The 25,274-nt window shown below is 49.3% G+C and overlaps 1 protein-coding gene across 1 annotated transcript in view; it reads left to right on the forward strand.

Moving 5' to 3' along the window:
• Positions 1-25,274, forward strand: part of TTC6 (tetratricopeptide repeat domain 6) — a 1,112,931-nt gene that overhangs the window by 1,061,374 nt on the left and 26,283 nt on the right. The window contains exon 32 of the mRNA XM_085627931.1: positions 3,433-3,603. Within this exon, the coding sequence (XP_085484057.1) occupies positions 3,433-3,603 (171 nt within the window). The remainder of the gene's footprint in view (positions 1-3,432; positions 3,604-25,274) is intronic.

Genomic DNA, 25,274 nt, shown 5'->3' on the forward strand with positions numbered 1-25,274 from the left:
CGAGCAGGGGTGTATCTTGACACCAAAGCCTTAAGGTAAAGGGGGCTCTTACCTGTCAAAATGCGGTGTACATAGCACATGGCCTTGAACAGAATTCTTTTTTCGATGGGCAGCCAGTGCAGGGTGGTTAGGGCTTTCCTCGTATTAGTTCTCCTAGGGAGGCTGAGTACTAGGCGGGCAGCTGCATTTTGTATTCTCTGTAGTTTCGTGAGTCCTTTTTTTGAGGCTCCCAGATACAGTACATTGCCATAGTCTAATTGGGAAGTGATTACCGCATGAACCACCGTTTTCCTGGCTTTTATGGGGAGAAGATCCACCACCTTCCTCAATGTTTTCATTGCTCCATAGCATTTACCAGCAACTTTACGTATTTGGTTGTCGAATGATAGTTTGGCGTCGACCCAGATACCCAGGTTCTTCACTTCATCTTTAGGGAGGGGGGCCTGTCCTAATGATTGTGGCCACCACGCCGAGGACCAGATATTGGGTGATTTGCCAACTACTAAAACCTCTGTTTTGTTACTGTTTAGTTTGAGGCAGTGATTATTCATCCAGAGTGCCACTTCCTCCAGACATTCAGAAAACCGGATGGCAGCCTGATCACTGTTTTGAGATAGTAGTACTATTAGTTGGGTATCGTCGGCGTAGGATACAATCGATACCTCATGTTTTTGAACACATTCGGCTAAAGGTCCTACATATATGTTGAACAGGGTAGGGCTTAAGGTGGAGCCCTGAGGGACACCCTGTTTCAAAGGCTGGCTGTCTGATATATGTGCTAGTTGAGCTACTTGAAAACTTCTTTGGGCTAGGAAGGAGATCAGCCACTGAAGTGCACATTTCCGTATGCCACACCTTTCTAGTCTCTGTAAGAGTAAGGGATGAGAGACAGTATCGAAAGCTGCGCTCAAATCCAACAGGATGAGCGCAGCTGTCATCCCTCATCCGCAAATTTCCTCATGGTCTCGGTAGCCATCAGCAAAGCTGATTCTGTGGAATGTGCTTTCCTGAAACCTGATTGCGAAGGGTGAAGGATCGCATTCGCATCCATGTGATCTGCTAGCTGCTTATTTACAATTTTTTCTGCTAACTTTGCATTCAGTGGTAGTAATGAAATAGGACGCAGGTTCTCCAATATGGAGAAATCCAGAGAGGGTTTCTTCCTTAGCGGTTTTACAATGGCCCTTTTCCAATTAGAGGGAACTGTCCCAGTTTTTAGTGAACAGTGGATGAGTTCAGAGATCACTGGTATGATCGTGTTGATGCCCATCATTATTTTCTCAGGTCTTGCAGGGTCGCGAGGGGATCCTGATTTTATTCCCTTAATCATAGTAATCAGTTCCTCCTTCTCCGGGGTTATGAATTCATTTAGTATCGTTCCCCTAAATTCTTCCTGGCTACTGGGGGGCCGATTACCTCCCAGTTGAGTTTCAGTAGGGAAAGACTCATATATCCTGGAGACTTTGTCAGCGAAATAGCCTGCTATTTTATTGCAGATCTCTTTGGAGGATGTTATAGCTTCTTCCTCCTCCTTGTTTTTGAGGGATTTTAATATCGTGAATAATTCCTTATGGGAATTTTCAGCACTATCGATTTTGTTTGTATAGAAATCACGCCTAGTTTTTTTTATTAGAGCGTGATAGACCTTTAATTCCTTATTGTATTTATCTTTGGATGTAGTGCAGTATGTTTTTCTCCAAATTCGTTCTGCCCTTTTGCATCCTCTTTTTGCCGAGCGTAGTTCTTCATTGAACCACGGTGCGGTGGCTTTTATTCTTTGAGGTGTTCTGGTGCTCCAAGGAGCCATTTTATCTAGAGCATTTGAGATCCATGCCTCAAACTGATCATTTGCTAGGTCTAAGTCAATGTCTAGAACAGGTATCGTCATGTTAAGTTCATGTTCGAAGGATAAGGAATCAAAAATTTTCCAGTTTCTAGAGGTAACAGTCTCTTTCATGGTTCGCGTTTTTTTACCATGTACTGGAATCGTAAACGGGACCAAAAAGTGATCAGACCATGGTACCGGCCAGGGGGATCCTATTTCAATTTCCTTTGAATTAGTAAAAATAGGATCCAATATGTGACCACCATGGTGAGTAGGAGATTCTACTTTCTGAGTTGGATTCAGAGTTAACATAATTTTGCAGATGTCGTTAATATCTTTGCTCTCTGTATCATCAAAATGTAAGTTTAGGTCTCCTAGAACTATCAATTTGTTATACCGGAGTGCTGGTTGTACTATCTTTTCTTCCAGACTGGTCACAAACTGATTTGATTGGCCCGGGGGGGCGATATATTAGGAACCCCGTCAAGGTATTACCGACTTTGATAGATAGGGTGAAGAAGAATATTTTGCAATTTTCTATGCCTGCTGGTTTGATTTCACAGGATATGTTATCCTTATAGATAATGGCTATCCCTCCTCCTCTTTGTCCCTCTCTATCTTGTCTGATTATTCGATAATGCTTGGGAACGGCATCTTTAATGTCAGGTATAGCATGTTCATTGAGCCAAGTCTCGGTCAGGAATAGGACATCAATACATCTATCTGTAATGAGGTTGCCTATCTCATACTTATGTTTAGTTAACGACCTACAGTTTAAAAGTGCGAGTTGCGTAGTAGCTTTTATGTGTGAGGGCGTTCTATGTGGCAGATTCTCTTTGCAATGCGTGCACACGGGTTCCAAATCTTCCACATTAGTGGTATGTCTGCAAGTGATGTTGACCCTAGGTCGTAGAGTCAATAACATCTGTTTGGAGTATTGTATCCTCGTAGTAGGTGTCAATGAGTCAGGGTCTCTGGTCCTAGGGCCCGATCGGGCGCGGACGGGCGCAGACGGGCTTGCCTTAGGCGCGCCTTCGGCGCGCCGGCGGCGCGCCCGCTGCGCGCGGTCGCGAACACATTGGGACCTTAAAGGCCATCCTGCGGAAGCCCCTGCTCTGCCGCCCAGCCCGGAAGTGATGTGCCCTGTATCGTTCAGCCACGCCCTCCACAACAAACGGCACACAGCCGGGGTGGACCAGGGCGGGCACACGAACGGTAAGCTTGCGAAGTTACTGCAATATTGATCATGTGAAAATTACGCAGAAGCTTGACAAGGATCACACATTAAAAACAGTTTAAAAGTGCCTCAGAAATAATTAAAAGTACTTTCTTACTGTTAAAACGGACATTAAAAACATGTAAACATAAAAAGGTTAGCGTATATACTCGCGCTCTCTAGTCTCACCTAGAGTGTCTCCGATACCAAGCACACAGCTGATCCGACTCATTCTACTCATACTCGTGAGATTTGACTCACAATAGCCACGTCTCTGAGATATTTTGATCCTCACCAGGTGGGATACACACCTATATGTGGTAGATAAACTGTGTTTTAAACTGTAAGTCCCTTTGTGATGGATAAAGCTGTTTCCTGGTTTCTTTTGTAGCTGACCACAACCGCTGAGCTGTTGACAAACCGTGGCGTCATCCACCACTTCCTCGGAAAACTTTCCAGCGCCATGAAGGACTACCAGGCAGCTGTGGCAGTCAACCCGCATTATGCGCTGGCCTATTTCAATGCAGCCAACGTCTACCTGCACAACAGGCAGCTTTCGCAGGTATGCCCTCCTCATTTATCTCAGACTGTGAGCCTTCCTGTGCGTGATGAGTGCGTAGAGAGCCTGAGGCAAGTCTAGAGCAACACACTAGACAACCTGACAGCACAATAGGCCACCTGAGTCACACTAGAGGGTCCGGGTTCACACCAAAGTATCTGTAGTAACAGTACAGGACCTGAGACATACTATAGGGTCTGGGGTCACACCAAAGTATCTGTAGTAACAGTACAGGACCTGAGTCACACTACAGGGTCTGGGGTCACACCAAAGTATCTGTAGTAACAGTACAGGACCTGAGTAACAATAGAGGGTTTGGGATCACACCAAAGTATCTGTAGTAACATTACAGGACCTGAGTCACACTAGAGGGCCTGGGGTCACACCAAAGTATCTGAAGTAACAGTACAGGACCCTAGTCACACTAGAGGGACTGGGTTCACACCAAAGTATCTGTACTAACGGTACAGGACGTGAGTCACACTAGAGGGTTTGGGGTCACACCAAACTACCTGTAGTAACAGTACAGGACCTGAGTCACACTAGAGGGCCTGGGGTCACACCAAAGTATCTGTAGTAACAGTACAGGACCCGAGTCACACTAGAGGGCCTGGGGTCACACCAAAGTATCAGTACTAACAGTACGGGACCAGAATCACACTAGAGGGCCTGGGGTCACACCAATGTATCTGTAATAACAGTACAGGACCTGAGTCACACTAGAGGGCCTGGGGAGGGCCTGGGGTCACACCAAAGTATCTGTAGTAACATTACAGGCCCTGAGTCACACTATTGGGCCTGGGGTCACACCATTGTATCTGTAATAACAGTACAGGACCCGAGTCACACTAGAGGGTCTGGAGTCACACCAAAGTATCAGTACTAACAGTACGGGACCGGAGTCACGCTAGAGGGCCTGGGGTCACACCAAAGTATCTGTAGTAACAGTACGGGACCCGAGTCAGACTAGAGGGCCTGGGGTCACACCAAAGTATCTGTAGTAACATTACAGGACCTGAGTCACACTAGAGTGCCTGGGGTCACACCAAAGTATCTGTAGTAACACTACAGGACGTGAGTCACACTAGAGGGTTTGGGGTCGCACCAAAATATCTGTAGTAACAGTACAGGACCCGAATCACACTAGAGGGTCAGGGGTCACACCAAAGTATCTGTAGTAACAATACAGGACCCGAGTCATACTAGAGGGTCTGGGATCACACCAAAGTATATGTAGTAACAGTACAGGACCTGAGTCACACTAGAGGGCCTGGGGTCACACCAAAGTATCTGAAGTAACAGTACAGGACCCTAGTCACACTAGAGGGACTGGGGTCACACCAAAGTATCTGTACTAACGGTACAGGACGTGAGTCACACTAGAGGGTTTGGGGTCACACCAAACTACCTGTAGTAACAGTACGGGACCAGAGTCACACTAGTGGGCCTGGGGTCACACCAATGTATCTGTAATAACAGTACAGGACCTGAGTCACACTAGAGGGCCTGGGGTCACACCAAAGTATCTGTAGTAACATTACAGGCCCTGAGTCACACTATTGGGCCTGGGGTCACACCATAGTATCTGTAATAACAGTACAGGACCCGAGTCACACTAGAGGGTCTGGAGTCACACCAAAGTATCAGTACTAACAGTACGGGACCGGAGTCACGCTAGAGGGCCTGGGGTCACACCAAAGTATCTGTAGTAACAGTACGGGACCCGAGTTACACTAGAGGGCCTGGGGTCACACCAAAGTATCTGTAGTAACATTACAGGACCTGAGTCACACTAGAGGGCCTGGGCCACACCAAAGTATCTGTAGTAACAGTACAGGACCTGAGTCACACTAGAGGGTCTGGGGTCACACCAAAGTATCTGTAGTGACAGTACAGGACCTTAGTCACACTAGAGTGCCTGGGGTCACACCAAAGTATCTGTAGTAACACTACAGGACGTGAGTCACACTAGAGGGTTTGGGGTCGCACCAAAATATCTGTAGTAACAGTACAGGACCAGAATCACACTAGAGGGTCAGGGGTCACACCAAAGTATCGGTAGTAACAGTACAAGACCCGAGTCACACTAGAGTGCCTGGGGTCTCACCAAAGTATCTGTAGTAACAGTACAGGACCTGAGTCATACTAGAGGGCCTGGGGTCACACCAAAGTGTCTGTAGTAACAGTTCAGGACCTGAGTCATGCTAGAAGGTCTGGGGTCACACCAAAATACCTGTAGTAATAATACAAGACCTGAGTCATGCTAGAGGGTCTGGGGTCACACCAAAGTATCTGTAGTAACAATACAGGACCCGAGTCATACTAGAGGGTCTGGGATCACACCAAAGTATATGTAGTAACAGTACAGGACCTGAGACACACTAGAGGGCCTGGGGTCACACCAAAGAATCTGCAGTAACAGTACAGGACCTGAGTCACACTGGAGGGCCTGGGGTCACACCAAAGTATCTGTAGTAACATTACAGGACCTGAGTCACACTAGAGGGTCTGGGGTCACACCAAAGTATCTGTAGTGAGAGTACAGGACCTTAGTCACACTAGAGTGCCTGGGGTCACACCAAAGTATCTGTAGTAACACTACAGGACGTGAGTCACACTAGAGGGTTTGGGGTCGCACCAAAATATCTGTAGTAACAGTACAGGACCCGAATCACACTAGAGGGTCAGGGGTCACACCAAAGTATCGGTAGTAACAGTACAAGACCCGAGTCACACTAGAGTGCCTGGGGTCTCACCAAAGTATCTGTAGTAACAGTACAGGACCTGAGTCACACTAGAGGGCCTGGGGTCACACCAAAGTGTCTGTAGTAACAGTTCAGGACCTGAGTCATGCTAGAAGGTCTGGGGTCACACCAAAATACCTGTAGTAATAATACAAGACCTGAGTCACGCTAGAGGGACTGGGGTCACACCAAAGTATCTGTAGTAACAATACAGGACCCGAGTCATACTAGAGGGTCTGGGATCACACCAAAGTATATTTAGTAACAGTACAGGACCTGAGACACACTAGAGGGCCTGGGGTCACACCAAAGAATCTGCAGTAACAGTACAGGACCTGAGTCACACTGGAGGGCCTGGGGTCACACCAAAGTATCTGTAGTAACAGTACAGGACCTGAGTCATGCTAGAAGGTCTGGGGTCACACCAAAATACCTGTAGTAACAATACAAGACCTGAGTCACGCTAGAGGGACTGGGGTCACACCAAAGTATCTGTAGTAACAGGAGAGGACCTGAGACACGCTAGAGGGTCTGGGGTCACTCCAGAGTATCTGCAGTAACAGTACAGGACCTGAGTCACACTAGAGGGCCTGGGGTCACACCAAAGTATCTGTAGTAACATTACAGGACCTGAGTCACACTAGAGGGCCTGGGGCCACACCAAAGTATCTGTAGTAACAGTACAGGACCTGAGTCACACTAGAGGGTCTGGGGTCACACCAAAGTATCTATAGTAACAGTACAGGACCTGAGTCACACTAGAGGGCCTGGGGTCACACCAAAGTATCTGAAGCAACAGTACAGGACCCGAGTCACACTAGAGGGCCTGGGGTCACACCAAAGTATCTGTAGTAATAGTACAGGACGTGAGTCACACTAGAGGGTTTGGGGTCACACCAATGTATCTGTAGTAACAGTACAGGACCTGAGTCACACTAGAGGGCCTGGGGTCTCACCAAAGTATCTGTAGTAACAGTACAGGACCTGAGTCACACTAGAGGGCCTGGGGTCTCACCAAAGTATCTGTAGTAACAGTACAGGACCTGAGTCACACTAGAGGGCCTGGGGTCTCACCAAAGTATCTGTAGTAACAGTACAGGACCTGAGTCACACTTCAGGGTCTGGGGTCACACCAAAGTATTTGTACGAACAGTACAGGACCCAAGTCACACTAGACGGCCTGGGGTCACACCAAAGTATCTGTAGTAACAGTACAGGACCCGAGTCACACTAAAGGACCTGGGGTCACACCAAAGTATCAGTACTAACAGTAAGAGACCGGAGTCACACTAGAGGGCCTGGGGTCACACCAAAGTATCTGTACTAACAGTACGGGACCCGAGTCACACTAGAGGGCCTGGGGCCACACCAAAGTATCTGTAGTAACAGTACAAGACACAAGTCACACTAGAGGGCCTGGGGTCACAAAAAAGTATCTGTAGTAACTGTACAGGACCTGAGTCACACTAGAGAGCCTGGGGTCACACCAAAGTATCAGTACTAACAGTACGGGACCTGAGACACACTAGAGGGCCTGGGGTCACACCTACGAATCTGTAGTAACAGTACAGGACCTGAGTTACGCTAGAGGGTCTGGGGTCACACCAAAGTATCTGTAGTAACAGTACAGGACCTGAGTCACACTAGAGGGCCTGGGGTCACACCAAAATACCTGTAGTAACAATACAAGACCTGAGTCACGCTAGAGGGACTGGGGTCACACCAGAGTATCTGTAGTAACAGTACAGGACCTGAGTCACACTAGAGAGCCTGGGGTCACACCAAAGTATCTGTAGTAACAGGAGAGGACCTGAGTCACGCTAGAGGGTCTGGGGTCACACCAGAGTATCTGTAGTAACAGTACAGGACCTGAGTCACACTAGAGAGCCTGGGGTCACACCAAAGTATCTGTAGTAACATTAGAGGACCTGAGTCACACTAGAGGGCCTGGGGTCACACCAAAGTATCTGTTGTAACAGTACAGGACCTGAGTCACACTATAGGGCCTGGGCTCTCACCAAAGTATCTGTAGTAACAGTACAGGACCTGAGTCACACTAGAGGGCCTGGGGTCTCACCAAAGTATCTGTAGTAACAGTACAGGACCTGAGTCACACTTCAGGGTCTGGGGTCACACCAAAGTATTTGTACTAACAGTACAGGACCCAAGTCACACTAGAGGGCCTGGGGTCACACCAAAGTATCTGTAGTAACAGTACAGGACCTGAGTCACACTAGAGGGCCTGGGGTCTCACCAAAGTATCTGTAGTAACAGTACAGGACCTGAGTCACACTTCAGTGTCTGGGGTCACACCAAAGTATCTGTACTAACAGTACAGGGCCCGAGTCACACTAGAGGAACTGGGGTCACACCAAAGTATCTGTACTAACAGTACAGGACCCGAGTCACACTAGAGGGCCTGGGGTCACACCAAAGAATCTGAAGTAACTGTACAGGGCCCGAGTCACACTAGAGGGCCTGGGGTCACACCAAAGAATCAGTACTAACCGTACGGGACCTGAGTCACACTAGAGGGCCTGGGGTCACACCAAAGTATCTGTAGTAACAGTACAGGACCCGAGTCACACTAGAGGGACTGGGGTCACACCAAAGTATCTGTAGTAACAGTACAGGACCCGAGTCACACTAGAGGGCCTGGGGTCACACCAAAGAATCTGTAGTAACAGTACAGGACCCGAGTCACGCTAGAGGGTCAGGGGTCACACCAAAGTGTCTGTAGTAACAGTACAGGACCTGAGTCACGCTATAGGGTCTGGGGTCACACCAAGGTATCAGTACTAACAGTACGAGACCGGAGTCACACTAGAGGGCCTGGGGTCACACCAAAGTATCTGTAGTAACAGTACAGGACCTGAGTCACACTAGAAGGTCTTGGGTCACACCAAAGTATCTGTACTAACAGTACAGGGCCCGAGTCACACTAGAGAGCCTGGGGTCACACCAAAGTATCAGTACTAACAGTACGGGACCTGAGTCACACTAGAGGGCCTGGGGTCACACCAAAGTATCTGTAGTAACAGTACAGGACCCGAGTCACACTAGAGGGCCTGGGTCACACCAAAGAATCTGTAGTAACAGTACAGGACCCGGATCACGCTAGAGGGTCTGGGGTCACACCAAAGTGTCTGTTGTAACAGTACAGTACCTGAGTCACGCTTTAGGGTCTGGGGTCACGCCAAAGTATCTATAGTAACAGTACAGGACTTGAGTCAGGCTAGAAGGTCTGGGGTCACACCAAAGTATCTGTAGTAACAGTACAGGACCTGAGTCACACTAGAGGGTCTGAGGTCACACCAAAGTATCTGTAGTAACAGTACAGGACCCGAGTCACACTAGAGGGTCTGGGGTCACACCAAAGTATCTGTACCAACAGTACAGGACCTGAGTCACCCTAGAGGGCCTGGGGTCACACTAAAGTATCTGTAGTATCATAACAGGACCTGAGTCACACTAGAGGGCCTGGGGTCACACCAAAGTATCTGTAGTAACAGTACAGGACCTGAGTCGCACTAGAGGGTCTGGGGTCACACCAAAGTATCTATAGTAACAGTACAGGACCTGAGTCACACTAGAGGGCCTGGGGTCACACCAAAGTATCTCTAGTAATAGTACAGGACGTGAGTCACACTAGAGGGTTTGGGGTCACACCAAAGTATCTGTAGTAACAGTACAGGACCTGAGTCACACTAGAGGGCCTGAGGTCACACCAAAGTATCTCTAGTAATAGTACAGGACGTGAGTCACACTAGAGGGTTTGGGGTCACACCAAAGTATCTGTAGTAACATTACAGGACCTGAGTCACACTAGAGGGCCTGGGGTCACACCAAAGTATCTGAAGTAACAGTACAGGACCCTAGTCACACTAGAGGGACTGGGGTCACACCAAAGTATCTGTACTAACGGTACAGGACGTGAGTCACACTAGAGGGTTTGGGGTCACACCAAACTACCTGTAGTAACAGTACAGGACCTGAGTCACACTAGAGGGCCTGGGGTCACTCCAAAGTATCTGTAGTAACAGTACAGGACCCGAGTCACACTAGAGGGCCTGGGGTCACACCAAAGTATCAGTATTAACAGTATGGGACCAGAGTCCCACTAGAGGGCCTGGGGTCACACCAATGTATCTGTAATAACAGTACAGGACCTGAGTCACACTAGAGGGCCTGGGGTCACACCAAAGTATCTGTAGTAACATTACAGGCCCTGAGTCACACTATTGGGCCTGGGGTCACACCATAGTATCTGTAATAACAGTACAGGACCCGAGTCACACTAGAGGGTCTGGAGTCACACCAAAGTATCAGTACTAACAGTACGGGACCGGAGTCACACTAGAGGGCCTGGGGTCACACCAAAGTATCTGTAGTAACAGTACGGGACCCGTGTCACACTAGAGGGCCTGGGGTCACACCAAAGTATCTGTAGTAACATTACAGGACCTGAGTCACACTAGAGGGCCTGGGGCCACACCAAAGTATCTGTAGTAACAGTACAGGACCTGAGTCACACTAGAGGGTCTGGGGTCACACCAAAGTATCTGTAGTGACAGTACAGGACCTTAGTCACACTAGAGTGCCTGGGGTCACACAAAAGTATCTGTAGTAACACTACAGGACGTGAGTCACACTAGAGGGTTTGGGGTCGCACCAAAATATCTGTAGTAAAAGTACAGGACCCGAATCACACTAGAGGGTCAGGGGCCACACCAAAGTATCGGTAGTAACAGTACAAGACCCGAGTCACACTAGAGTGCCTGGGGTCTCACCAAAGTATCTGTAGTAACAGTACAGGACCTGAGTCATACTAGAGGGCCTGGGGTCACACCAAAGTGTCTGTAGTAACAGTTCAGGACCTGAGTCATGCTAGAAGGTCTGGGGTCACACCAAAATACCTGTAGTAATAATACAAGACCTGAGTCACGCTAGAGGGTCTGGGGTCACACCAAAGTATCTGTAGTAACAATACAGGACCCGAGTCATACTAGAGGGTCTGGGATCACACCAAAGTATATGTAGTAACAGTACAGGACCTGAGTCATGCTAGAAGGTCTGGGGTCACACCAAAATACCTGTAGTAACAATACAAGACCTGAGTCACGCTAGAGGGACTGGGGTCACACCAAAGTATCTGTAGTAACAGGAGAGGACCTGAGTCACGCTAGAGGGTCTGGGGTCACACCAGAGTATCTGTAGTAACAGTACAGGACCTGAGTCACACTAGAGGGCCTGGGGTCACACCAAAGTATCTGAAGCAACAGTACAGGACCCGAGTCACACTAGAGGACCTGGGGTCACACCAAAGTATCTGTAGTAATAGTACAGGACGTGAGTCACACTAGAGGGTTTGGGGTCACACCAATGTATCTGTAGTAACAGTACAGGACCTGAGTCACACTAGAGGGCCTGGGGTCTCACCAAAGTCTTTGTAGTAACAGTAGAGGCCCTGAGTCACACTATTGGGCCTGGGGTCACACCATAGTATCTGTAATAACAGTACAGGACCCGAGTCACACTAGAATCTGCAGTAACAGTACAGGACCTGAGTCACACTGGAGGGCCTGGGGTCACACCAAAGTATCTGTAGTAACAGTACAGGACCTGAGTCATGCTAGAAGGTCTGGGGTCACACCAAAATACCTGTAGTAACAATACAAGACCTGAGTCACGCTAGAGGGACTGGGGTCACACCAAAGTATCTGTAGTAACAGGAGAGGACCTGAGTCACGCTAGAGGGTCTGGGGTCACACCAGAGTATCTATAGTAACAGTACAGGACTTGAGTCATACTAGAGGGTCTGGGATCACACCAAAGTATATGTAGTAACAGGAGAGGACCTGAGTCACGCTAGAGGGTCTGGGGTCACACCAGAGTATCTGTAGTAACAATACAGGACCTGAGACACACTAGAGGGCCTGGGGTCACACCAAAGAATCTGCAGTAACAGTACAGGACCTGAGTCACACTGGAGGGCCTGGGGGTCACACCAAAGTATCTGTAGTAACAGTACAGGACCTGAGTCATGCTAGAAGGTCTGGGGTCACACCAAAATACCTGTAGTAACAATACAAGACCTGAGTCACGCTAGAGGGACTGGGGTCACACCAAAGTATCTGTAGTAACAGGAGAGGACCTGAGTCACGCTAGAGGGTCTGGGGTCACGCCAGAGTATCTGTAGTAACAGTACAGGACCTGAGTCACACTAGAGGGCCTGGGGTCACACCAAAGTATCTGAAGCAACAGTACAGGACCCGAGTCACACTAGAGGACCTGGGGTCACACCAAAGTATCTGTAGTAATAGTACAGGACGTGAGTCACACTAGAGGGTTTGGGGTCACACCAATGTATCTGTAGTAACAGTACAGGACCTGAGTCACACTAGAGGGCCTGGGGTCTCACCAAAGTCTTTGTAGTAACAGTACAGGACCTGAGTCACACTAGAGGGCCTGGGGTCTCACCAAAGTATCTGTAGTAACAGTACAGGACCTGAGTCACACTAGAGGGCCTGGGGTCTCACCAAAGTATCTGTAGTAACAGTACAGGACCTGAGTCACACTTCAGGGTCTGGGGTCACACCAAAGTATTTGTACGAACAGTACAGGACCCAAGTCACACTAGACAGCCTGGGGTCACACCAAAGTATCTGTAGTAACAGTACAGGACCCGAGTCACACTAAAGGGCCTGGGGTCACACCAAAGTATCAGTACTAACAGTAAGAGACCGGAGTCACACTAGAGGGCCTGGGGTCACACCAAAGTATCTGTAGTAACAATACAGGACCCGAGTCATACTAGAGGGTCTGGGATCACACCAAAGTATATGTAGTAACAGTACAGGACCTGAGACACACTAGAGGGCCTGGGGTCACACCAAAGAATCTGCAGTAACAGTACAGGACCTGAGTCACACTGGAGGGCCTGGGGTCACATCAAAGTATCTGTAGTAACAGTACAGGACCTGAGTCATGCTAGAAGGTCTGGGGTCACACCAAAATACCTGTAGTAACAATACAAGACCTGAGTCACGCTAGAGGGACTGGGGTCACACCAAAGTATCTGTAGTAACAGGAGAGGACCTGAGTCACGCTAGAGGGTCTGGGGTCACACCAGAGTATCGGTAGTAACAGTACAGGACCTGAGTCACACTAGAGGGCCTGGGGTCAGACCAAAGTATCTGAAGCAACAGTACAGGACCCGAGTCACACTAGAGGACCTGGGGTCACACCAAAGTATCTGTAGTAATAGTACAGGACGTGAGTCACACTAGAGGGTTTGGGGTCACACCAATGTATCTGTAGTAACAGTACAGGACCTGAGTCACACTAGAGGGCCTGGGGTCTCACCAAAGTCTTTGTAGTAACAGTACAGGCCCTGAGTCACACTATTGGGCCTGGGGTCACACCATAGTATCTGTAATAACAGTACAGGACCCGAGTCACACTAGAATCTGCAGTAACAGTACAGGACCTGAGTCACACTGGAGGGCCTGGGGTCACACCAAAGTATCTGGAGTAACAGTACAGGACCTGAGTCATGCTTGAAGGTCTGGGGTCACACCAAAATACCTGTAGTAACAATACAAGACCTGAGTCATGCTAGAGGGACTGGGGTCACACCAAAGTATCTGTAGTAACAGGAGAGGACCTGAGTCACGCTAGAGGGTCTGGGGTCACACCAGAGTATCTATAGTAACAGTACAGGACTTGAGTCATACTAGAGGGCCTGGGGTCACACCAAAGTATCTGTAGTAACAATACAGGACCCGAGTCATACTAGAGGGTCTGGGATCACACCAAAGTATATGTAGTAACAGGAGAGGACCTGAGTCACGCTAGAGGGTCTGGGGTCACACCAGAGTATCTGTAGTAACAATACAGGACCTGAGACACACTAGAGGGCCTGGGGTCACACCAAAGAATCTGCAGTAACAGTACAGGACCTGAGTCACACTAGAGGGCCTGGGGTCACACCAAAGTATCTGAAGCAACAGTACAGGACCCGAGTCACACTAGAGGACCTGGGGTCACACCAAAGTATCTATAGTAATAGTACAGGACGTGAGTCACACTAGAGGGTTTGGGGTCACACCAATGTATCTGTAGTAACAGTACAGGACCTGAGTCACACTAGAGGGCCTGGGGTCTCACCAAAGTCTTTGTAGTAACAGTACAGGACCTGAGTCACACTAGAGGGCCTGGGGTCTCACCAAAGTATCTGTAGTAACAGTACAGGACCTGAGTCACACTAGAGGGCCTGGGGTCTCACCAAAGTATCTGTAGTAACAGTACAGGACCTGAGTCACACTTCAGGGTCTGGGGTCACACCAAAGTATTTGTACAAACAGTACAGGACCCAAGTCACACTAGACAGCCTGGGGTCACACCAAAGTATCTGTAGTAACAGTACAGGACCCGAGTCACACTAAAGGGCCTGGGGTCACACCAAAGTATCAGTACTAACAGTAAGAGACCGGAGTCACACTAGAGGGCCTGGGGTCACACCAAAGTATCTGTACTAACAGTATGGGACCCGAGTCACACTAGAGGGCCTGGGGCCACACCAAAGTATCTGTAGTAACAGTACAAGACACAAGTCACACTAGAGGGCCTGGGGTCACAACAAAGTATCTGTAGTAACAGTACAGGACCTGAGTCACACTAGAGAGCCTGGGGTCACACCAAAGTATCAGTACTAACAGTACGGGACCTGAGACACACTAGAGGGCCTGGGGTCACACCAAAGAATCTGTAGTAACAGTACAGGACCTGAGTTACGCTAGAGTGTCTGGGGTCACACCAAAGTATCTGTAGTAACAGTACAGGACCTGAGTCACACTAGAGGGCCTGGGGTCACACCAAAATACCTGTAGTAACAATACAAGACCTGAGTCACGCTAGAGGGACTGGGGTCACACCAAAGTATCTGTAGTAACAGGAGAGGACCTGAGTCACGCTAGAGGGTCTGGGGTCACACCAGAGTATCTGTAGTAACAGTACAAGACCTGAGTCACACTAGAGAGCCAGGGGTCACACCAAAGTATCTGTAGTAATATTACAGGACCTGAGTCACACTAGAGGGGCCGGGGTCACACCAAAGTATCTGTTGTAACAGTACAGGACCTGAGTCACACTAGAGGGCCTGGGCTCTCACCAAAGTATCTGTAGTAACAGTACAGGACCTGAGTCACACTAGAGGGCCTGGGGTCTCACCAAAGTATCTGTAGTAACAGTACAGGACCTGAGTCACACTTCAGGGTCTGGGGTCACACCAAAGTATCTGTACTAACAGTACGGGACCCGAGTCACACTAGAGGTTCTGGGGCCACACCAAAGTATCTGTAGTAACAGTACAAGACACAGGTCACACTAGAGGGCCTGGGGTCACAACAAAGTATCTGTAGTAACAGTACAAGACACAAGTCACACTAGAGGGCCTGGGGTCACAACAAAGTATCTGTAGTAACAGTACAGGACCCGAGTCACACGTGAGGGTCTGGGGTCACACCAAAGTATCAGTACTAACAGTATGGGACCTGAGACACACTAGAGGGCCTGGGGTCACACCAAAGAATCTGTAGTGACAGTACAGGACCTGAGTTACGCTAGAGGGTCTGGGGTCACACCAAAGTATCTGTAGTAACAAACAGTACAGGACCTGAGTCACACTAGAGGGCCTGGGGTCACACCAAAATACCTGTAGTAACAATACAAGACCTGAGTCACGCTAGAGGGACTGGGGTCACACCAAAGTATCGGTAGTAACAGGAGAGGACCTGAGTCACGCTAGAGGGTCTGGGGTCACACCAGAGTATCTGTAGTAACAGTACAAGACCTGAGTCACACTAGAGAGCCAGGGGTCACACCAAAGTATCTGTAGTAACATTACGGGACCCGAGTCACACTAGAGGGTCTGGGGTCACACCAAAGTATCTGTACTAACAGTACAGGACCCGAGTCACACTAGAGGGCCTGGGGTCACACCAAAGTATCTGTAGTAACAGTACAGGACCCGAGTCACACTAAAGGGCCTGGGGTCACACCAAAGTATCTGTACTAACAGTACTGGACCTGAGTCACACTAGAGGGCCTGGGGTCACACCAAAGTATCAGTACTAACAGTACGGGACCTGAGTCACACTAGAGGGCCTGGGGTCACACCAAAGTATCAGTACTAACAGTGCAGGGCCCGAGTCACACTAGAGAGCCTGGGGTCACACCAAAGTATCAGCACTAACCGTACGGGACCTGAGTCACACTAGAGGGCCTGGGGTCACACCAAAGTATCTGTAGTAACAGTACAGGACCCGAGTCACACTAGAGGGACTGGGGTCACACCAAAGTATCTGTAGTAACAGTACAGGACCCGAGTCACACTAGAGGGCCTGGGGTCACACCAAAGAATCTGTAGTAACAGTACAGGACCCGAGTCACGCTAGAGGGTCAGGGGTCACACCAAAGTGTCTGTAGTAACAGTACAGGACCTGAGTCACGCTATAGGGTCTGGGGTCACACCAAGGTATCAGTACTAACAGTACGAGACCGGAGTCACACTAGAGGGCCTGGGGTCACACCAAAGTATCTGTAGTAACAGTACAGGACCTGAGTCACACTAGAAGGTCTTGGGTCACACCAAAGTATCTGTACTAACAGTACAGGGCCCGAGTCACACTAGAGAGCCTGGGGTCACACCAAAGTATCAGTACTAACAGTACGGGACCTGAGTCACACTAGAGGGCCTGGGGTCACACCAAAGTATCTGTAGTAACAGTACAGGACCCGAGTCACACTAGAGGGCCTGGGTCACACCAAAGAATCTGTAGTAACAGTACAGGACCCGGATCACGCTAGAGGGTCTGGGGTCACACCAAAGTATCTGTACCAACAGTACAGGACCTGAGTCACCCTAGAGGGCCTGGGGTCACACTAAAGTATCTGTAGTATCATAACAGGACCTGAGTCACACTAGAGGGCCTGGGGTCACACCAAAGTATCTGTAGTAACAGTACAGGACCTGAGTCGCACTAGAGGGTCTGGGGTCACACCAAAGTATCTATAGTAACAGTACAGGACCTGAGTCACACTAGAGGGCCTGGGTTCACACCAAAGTATCTGTAGTAACAGTACAGGACCTGAGTCACACTAGAGGGCCTGAGGTCACACCAAAGTATCTCTAGTAATAGTACAGGACGTGAGTCACACTAGAGGGTTTGGGGTCACACCAAAGTATCTGTAGTAACATTACAGGACCTGAGTCACACTAGAGGGCCTGGGGTCACACCAAAGTATCTGAAGTAACAGTACAGGACCCTAGTCACACTAGAGGGACTGGGGTCACACCAAAGTATCTGTACTAACGGTACAGGACGTGAGTCACACTAGAGGGTTTGGGGTCACACCAAACTACCTGTAGTAACAGTACAGGACCTGAGTCACACTAGAGGACCTGGGGTCACTCCAAAGTATCTGTAGTAACAGTACAGGACCCGAGTCACACTAGAGGGCCTGGGGTCACACCAAAGTATCAGTACTAACAGTACGGGACCAGAGTCCCACTAGAGGGCCTGGGGTCACACCAATGTATCTGTAATAACAGTACAGGACCTGAGTCACACTAGAGGGCCTGGGGTCACACCAAAGTATCTGTAGTAACATTACAGGCCCTGAGTCACACTATTGGGCCTGGGGTCACACCATAGTATCTGTAATAACAGTACAGGACCCGAGTCACACTAGAGGGTCTGGAGTCACACCAAAGTATCAGTACTAACAGTACGGGACCGGAGTCACACTAGAGGGCCTGGGGTCACACCAAAGTATCTGTAGTAACAGTACGGGACCCGAGTCACACTAGAGGGCCTGGGGTCACACCAAAGTATCTGTAGTAACATTACAGGACCTGAGTCACACTAGAGGGCCTGGGGCCACACCAAAGTATCTGTAGTAACAGTACGGGACCCGAGTCACACTAGAGGGCCTGGGGTCACACCAAAGTATCTGTAGTAACATTACAGGACCTGAGTCACACTAGAGGGCCTGGGGCCACACCAAAGTATCTGTAGTAACACTACAGGACGTGAGTCACACTAGAGGGTTTGGGGTCGCACCAAAATATCTGCAGTAACAGTACAGGACCCGAATCACACTAGAGGGTCAGGGGTCACACCAAAGTATCGGTAGTAACAGTACAAGACCCGAGTCACACTAGAGTGCCTGGGGTCTCACCAAAGTATCTGTAGTAACAGTACAGGACCTGAGTCATACTAGAGGGCCTGGGGTCACACCAAAGTGTCTGTAGTAACAGTTCAGGACCTGAGTCATGCTAGAAGGTCTGGGGTCACACCAAAATACCTGTAGTAATAATACAAGACCTGAGTCACGCTAGAGGGTCTGGGGTCACACCAAAGTATCTGTAGTAACAATACAGGACCCGAGTCATACTAGAGGGTCTGGGATCACACAAAAGTATATGTAGTAACAGTCCAGGACCTGAGACACACTAGAGGGCCTGGGGTCACACCAAAGAATCTGCAGTAACAGTACAGGACCTGAGTCATGCTAGAAGGTCTGGGGTCACACCAAAATACCTGTAGTTACAATACAATACCTGAGTCACGCTAGAAGGACTGGGGTCTCACCAAAGTATCTGTAGTAACAGTACAGGACCTGAGTCACACTTCAGGGTCTGGGGTCACACCAAAGTATCTGTACTAACAGTACGGGACCCGAGTCACACTAGAGGGCCTGGGGCCACACCAAAGTATCTGTAGTAACAGTACAAGACACAAGTCACACTAGAGGGCCTGGGGTCACAACAAAGTATCTGTAGTAACAGTACAGGACCTGAGTCACACTGGAGGGCCTGGGGTCACACCAAAGTATATGTAGTAACAGTACAGGACCTGAGTCACACTAGAAGGTCTTGGGTCACACCAAAGTATCTGTACTAACAGTACAGGGCCCGAGTCACACTAGAGAGCCTGGGGTCACACCAAAGTATCAGTACTAACAGTACGGGACCTGAGTCACACTAGAGGGCCTGGGGTCACACCAAAGTATCTGTAGTAACAGTACAGGACCCAAGTCACACTAGAGGGCCTGGGTCACACCAAAGAATCTGTAGTAACAGTACAGGACCCGGATCACGCTAGAGAGTCTGGGGTCACACCAAAGTATCTGTACCAACAGTACAGGACCTGAGTCACCCTAGAGGGCCTGGGGTCACACTAAAGTATCTGTAGTATCGTAACAGGACCTGAGTCACACTAGAGGGCCTGGGGTCACACCAAAGTATCTGTAGTAACAGTACAGGACCTGAGTCGCACTAGAGGGTCTGGGGTCACACCAAAGTATCTATAGTAACAGTACAGGACCTGAGTCACACTAGAGGGCCTGGGTTCACACCAAAGTATCTCTAGTAATAGTACAGGACGTGAGTCACACTAGAGGGTTTGGGGTCACACCAAAGTATCTGTAGTAACAGTACAGGACCTGAGTCACACTAGAGGGCCTGAGGTCACACCAAAGTATCTCTAGTAATAGTACAGGACGTGAGTCACACTAGAGAGTTTGGGGTCACACCAAAGTATCTGTAGTAACATTACAGGACCTGAGTCACACTAGAGGGCCTGGGGTCACACCAAAGTATCTGAAGTAACAGTACAGGACCCTAGTCACACTAGAGGGACTGGGGTCACACCAAAGTATCTGTACTAACGGTACAGGACGTGAGTCACACTAGAGGGTTTGGGGTCACACCAAACTACCTGTAGTAACAGTACAGGACCTGAGTCACACTAGAGGACCTGGGGTCACTCCAAAGTATCTGTAGTAACAGTACAGGACCCGAGTCACACTAGAGGGCCTGGGGTCACACCAAAGTATCAGTACTAACAGTACGGGACCAGAGTCCCACTAGAGGGCCTGGGGTCACACCAATGTATCTGTAATAACAGTACAGGACCTGAGTCACACTAGAGGGCCTGGGGTCACACCAAAGTATCTGTAGTAACATTACAGGCCCTGAGTCACACTATTGGGCCTGGGGTCACACCATAGTATCTGTAATAACAGTACAGGACCCGAGTCACACTAGAGGGTCTGGAGTCACACCAAAGTATCAGTACTAACAGTACGGGACCGGAGTCACACTAGAGGGCCTGGGGTCACACCAAAGTATCTGTAGTAACAGTACGGGACCCGAGTCACACTAGAGGGCCTGGGGTCACACCAAAGTATCTGTAGTAACATTACAGGACCTGAGTCACACTAGAGGGCCTGGGGCCACACCAAAGTATCTGTAGTAACAGTACAGGACCTGAGTCACACTAGAGGGTCTGGGGTCACACCAAAGTATCTGTAGTGACAGTACAGGACCTTAGTCACAATAGAGTGCCTGGGGTCACACCAAAGTATCTGTAGTAACACTACAGGACGTGAGTCACACTAGAGGGTTTGGGGTCGCACCAAAATATCTGCAGTAACAGTACAGGACCCGAATCACACTAGAGGGTCAGGGGTCACACCAAAGTATCGGTAGTAACAGTACAAGACCCGAGTCACACTAGAGTGCCTGGGGTCTCACCAAAGTATCTGTAGTAACAGTACAGGACCTGAGTCATACTAGAGGGCCTGGGGTCACACCAAAGTGTCTGTAGTAACAGTTCAGGACCTGAGTCATGCTAGAAGGTCTGGGGTCACACCAAAATACCTGTAGTAATAATGCAAGACCTGAGTCACGCTAGAGGGTCTGGGGTCACACCAAAGTATCTGTAGTAACAATACAGGACCCGAGACATACTAGAGGGTCTGGGATCACACAAAAGTATATGTAGTAACAGTACAGGACCTGAGACACACTAGAGGGCCTGGGGTCACACCAAAGAATCTGCAGTAACAGTACAGGACCTGAGTCACACTGGAGGGCCTGGGGTCACACCAAAGTATCTGTAGTAACAGTACAGGACCTGAGTCATGCTAGAAGGTCTGGGGTCACACCAAAATACCTGTAGTTACAATACAATACCTGAGTCACGCTAAAGGGACTGGGGTCACACCAAAGTATCTGTAGTAACAGGAGAGGACCTGAGTCACGCTAGAGGGTCTGGGGTCACACCAGAGTATCTGTAGTAACAGTACAGGACCTGAGTCACACTAGAGGGCCCGGGGTCACACCAAAGTATCTGAAGCAACAGTACAGGACCCGAGTCACACTAGAGGACCTGGGGTCACACCAAAGTATCTGTAGTAATAGTACAGGACGTGAGTCACACTAGAGGGTTTGGGGTCACACCAATGTATCTGTAGTAACAGTACAGGACCTGAGTCACACTAGAGGGCCTGGGGTCTCACCAAAGTCTTTGTAGTAACAGTACAGGACCTGAGTCACACTAGAGGGCCTGGGGTCTCACCAAAGTATCTGTAGTAACAGTACAGGACCTGAGTCACACTGGAGGGCCTGGGGTCTCACCAAAGTATCTGTAGTAACCGTACAGGACCTGAGTCACACTTCAGGGTCTGGGGTCACACCAAAGAATTTGTACGAACAGTACAGGACCCGAGTCACACTAAAGGGCCTGGGGTCACACCAAAGTATCAGTACTAACACTAAGAGACCGGAGTCACACTAGAGGGCCTGGGGTCACACCAAAGTATCTGTACTAACAGTACGGGACCCGAGTCACACTAGAGGGCCTGGGGCCACACCAAAGTATCTGTAGTAACAGTACAAGACACAAGTCACACTAGAGGGCCTGGGGTCACAACAAAGTATCTGTAGTAACAGTACAGGACCTGAGTCACACTAGAGAGCCTGGGGTCACACCAAAGTATCAGTACTAACAGTACGGGACCTGAGACACACTAGAGGGCCTGGGGTCACACCAAAGAATCTGTAGTAACAGTACAGGACCTGAGTTACGCTAGAGGGTCTGGGGTCACACCAAAGTATCTGTAGTAACAGTACAGGACCTGAGTCACACTAGAGGGCCTGGGGTCACACCAAAATACCTGTAGTAACAATACAGGACCTGAGTCACGCTAGAGGGACTGGGGTCACACCAAAGTATCTGTAGTAACAGGAGAGGACCTGAGTCACGCTAGAGGGTCTGCGGTCACACCAGAGTATCTGTAGTAACAGTACAAGACCTGAGTCACACTAGAGAGCCAGGGGTCACACCAAAGTATCTGTAGTAACATTACAGGACCTGAGTCACACTAGAGGGCCTGGGGTCACACCAAAGTATCTGTTGTAACAGTACAGGACCTGAGTCACACTAGAGGGCCTGGGCTCTCACCAAAGTATCTGTAGTAACAGTATAGGACCTGAGTCACACTAGAGGGCCTGGGGTCTCACCAAAGTATCTGTAGTAACAGTACAGGACCTGAGTCACACTTCAGGGTCTGGGGTCACACCAAAGTATCTGTACTAACAGTACGGGACCCGAGTCACACTAGAGGGCCTGGGGCCACACCAAAGTATCTGTAGTAACAGTACAAGACACAAGTCACACTAGAGGGCCTGGGGTCACAACAAAGTATCTGTAGTAACAGTTCAGGACCTAAGTCACACTTCAGGGTCTGGGGTCACACCAAAGTATCTGTACTAACAGTACGGGACCCGAGTCACACTAGAGGGCCTGGGGCCACACCAAAGTATCTGTAGTAACAGTACAAGACACAAGTCACACTAGAGGGCCTGGGGTCACAACAAAGTATCTGTAGTAACAGTTCAGGACCTGAGTCACACTAGAGGGCCTGGGGTCACACCAAAGTATCTGAAGCAACAGTACAGGACCCGAGTCACACTAGAGGACCTGGGGTCACACCAAAGTATCTGTAGTAATAGTACAGGACGTGAGTCACACTAGAGGGTTTGGGGTCACACCAATGTATCTGTAGTAACAGTACAGGACCTGAGTCACACTAGAGAGCCTGGGGTCTCACCAAAGTCTTTGTAGTAACAGTACAGGACCTGAGTCACACTAGAGGGCCTGGGGTCTCACCAAAGTATCTGTAGTAACAGTACAGGACCTGAGTCACACTGGAGGGCCTGGGGTCTCACCAAAGTATCTGTAGTAACAGTACAGGACCTGAGTCACACTTCAGGGTCTGGGGTCACACCAAAGAATTTGTACGAACAGTACAGGACCCGAGTCACACTAAAGGGCCTGGGGTCACACCAAAGTATCAGTACTAACACTAAGAGACCGGAGTCACACTAGAGGGCCTGGGGTCACACCAAAGTATCTGTACTAACAGTACGGGACCCGAGTCACACTAGAGGGCCTGGGGCCACACCAAAGTATCTGTAGTAACAGTACAAGACACAAGTCACACTAGAGGGCCTGGGGTCACAACAAAGTATCTGTAGTAACAGTACAGGACCTGAGTCACACTAGAGAGCCTGGGGTCACACCAAAGTATCAGTACTAACAGTACGGGACCTGAGACACACTAGAGGGCCTGGGGTCACACCAAAGAATCTGTAGTAACAGTACAGGACCTGAGTTACGCTAGAGGGTCTGGGGTCACACCAAAGTATCTGTAGTAACAGTACAGGACCTGAGTCACACTAGAGGGCCTGGGGTCACACCAAAATACCTGTAGTAACAATACAAGACCTGAGTCACGCTAGAGGGACTGGGGTCACACCAAAGTATCTGTAGTAACAGGAGAGGACCTGAGTCACGCTAGAGGGTCTGGGGTCACACCAGAGTATCTGTAGTAACAGTACAAGACCTGAGTCACACTAGAGAGCCAGGGGTCACACCAAAGTATCTGTAGTAACATTACAGGACCTGAGTCACACTAGAGGGCCTGGGGTCACACCAAAGTATCTGTTGTAACAGTACAGGACCTGAGTCACACTAGAGGGCCTGGGCTCTCACCAAAGTATCTGTAGTAACAGTATAGGACCTGAGTCACACTAGAGGGCCTGGGGTCTCACCAAAGTATCTGTAGTAACAGTACAGGACCTGAGTCACACTTCAGGGTCTGGGGTCACACCAAAGTATCTGTACTAACAGTACGGGACCCGAGTCACACTAGAGGGCCTGGGGCCACACCAAAGTATCTGTAGTAACAGTACAAGACACAAGTCACACTAGAGGGCCTGGGGTCACAACAAAGTATCTGTAGTAACAGTTCAGGACCTGAGTCACACTAGAGAGCCTGGGGTCACACCAAAGTATCTGTAGTAACAGTACAGGACCTGAGTTACGCTATAGGGTCTGGGGTCACACCAAAGTATCTGTACTAACAGTACGGGACCTGAGACACACTAGAGGGCCTGGGGTCACACCAAAGAATCTGTAGTAACAGTACAGGACCTGAGTTACGCTAGAGGGTCTGGGGTCACACCAAAGTATCTGTAGTAACAGTACAGGACCTGAGTCACACTAGAGGGCCTGGGGTCACACCAAAATACCTGTAGTAACAATACAAGACCTGAGTCACGCTAGAGGGACTGGGGTCACACCAAAGTATCTGTAGTAACAGGAGAGGACCTGAGTCACGCTAGAGGGTCTGGGGTCACACCAGAGTATCTGTAGTAACAGTACAAGACCTGAGTCACACTAGAGAGCCAGGGGTCACACCAAAGTATCTGTAGTAACATTACGGGACCTGAGTCACACTAGAGGGTCTGGGGTCACACCAAAGTATCTGTACTAACAGTACAGGACCCGAGTCACACTAGAGGGCCTGGGGTCACACCAAAGTATCTGTAGTAACAGTACAGGACCCGAGTCACACTAAAGGGCCTGGGGTCACACCAAAGTATCTGTACTAACAGTACTGGACCTGAGTCACACTAGAGGGCCTGGGGTCACACCAAAGTATCAGTACTAACAGTACGGGACCTGAGTCACACTAGAGGGCCTGGGGTCACACCGAAGTATCAGTACTAACAGT

This window comes from Triturus cristatus, chromosome 9 (genome assembly GCF_964204655.1).
Source record: "Triturus cristatus chromosome 9, aTriCri1.1, whole genome shotgun sequence".
NCBI classification, from domain to species: Eukaryota; Metazoa; Chordata; class Amphibia; order Caudata; family Salamandridae; genus Triturus; species Triturus cristatus.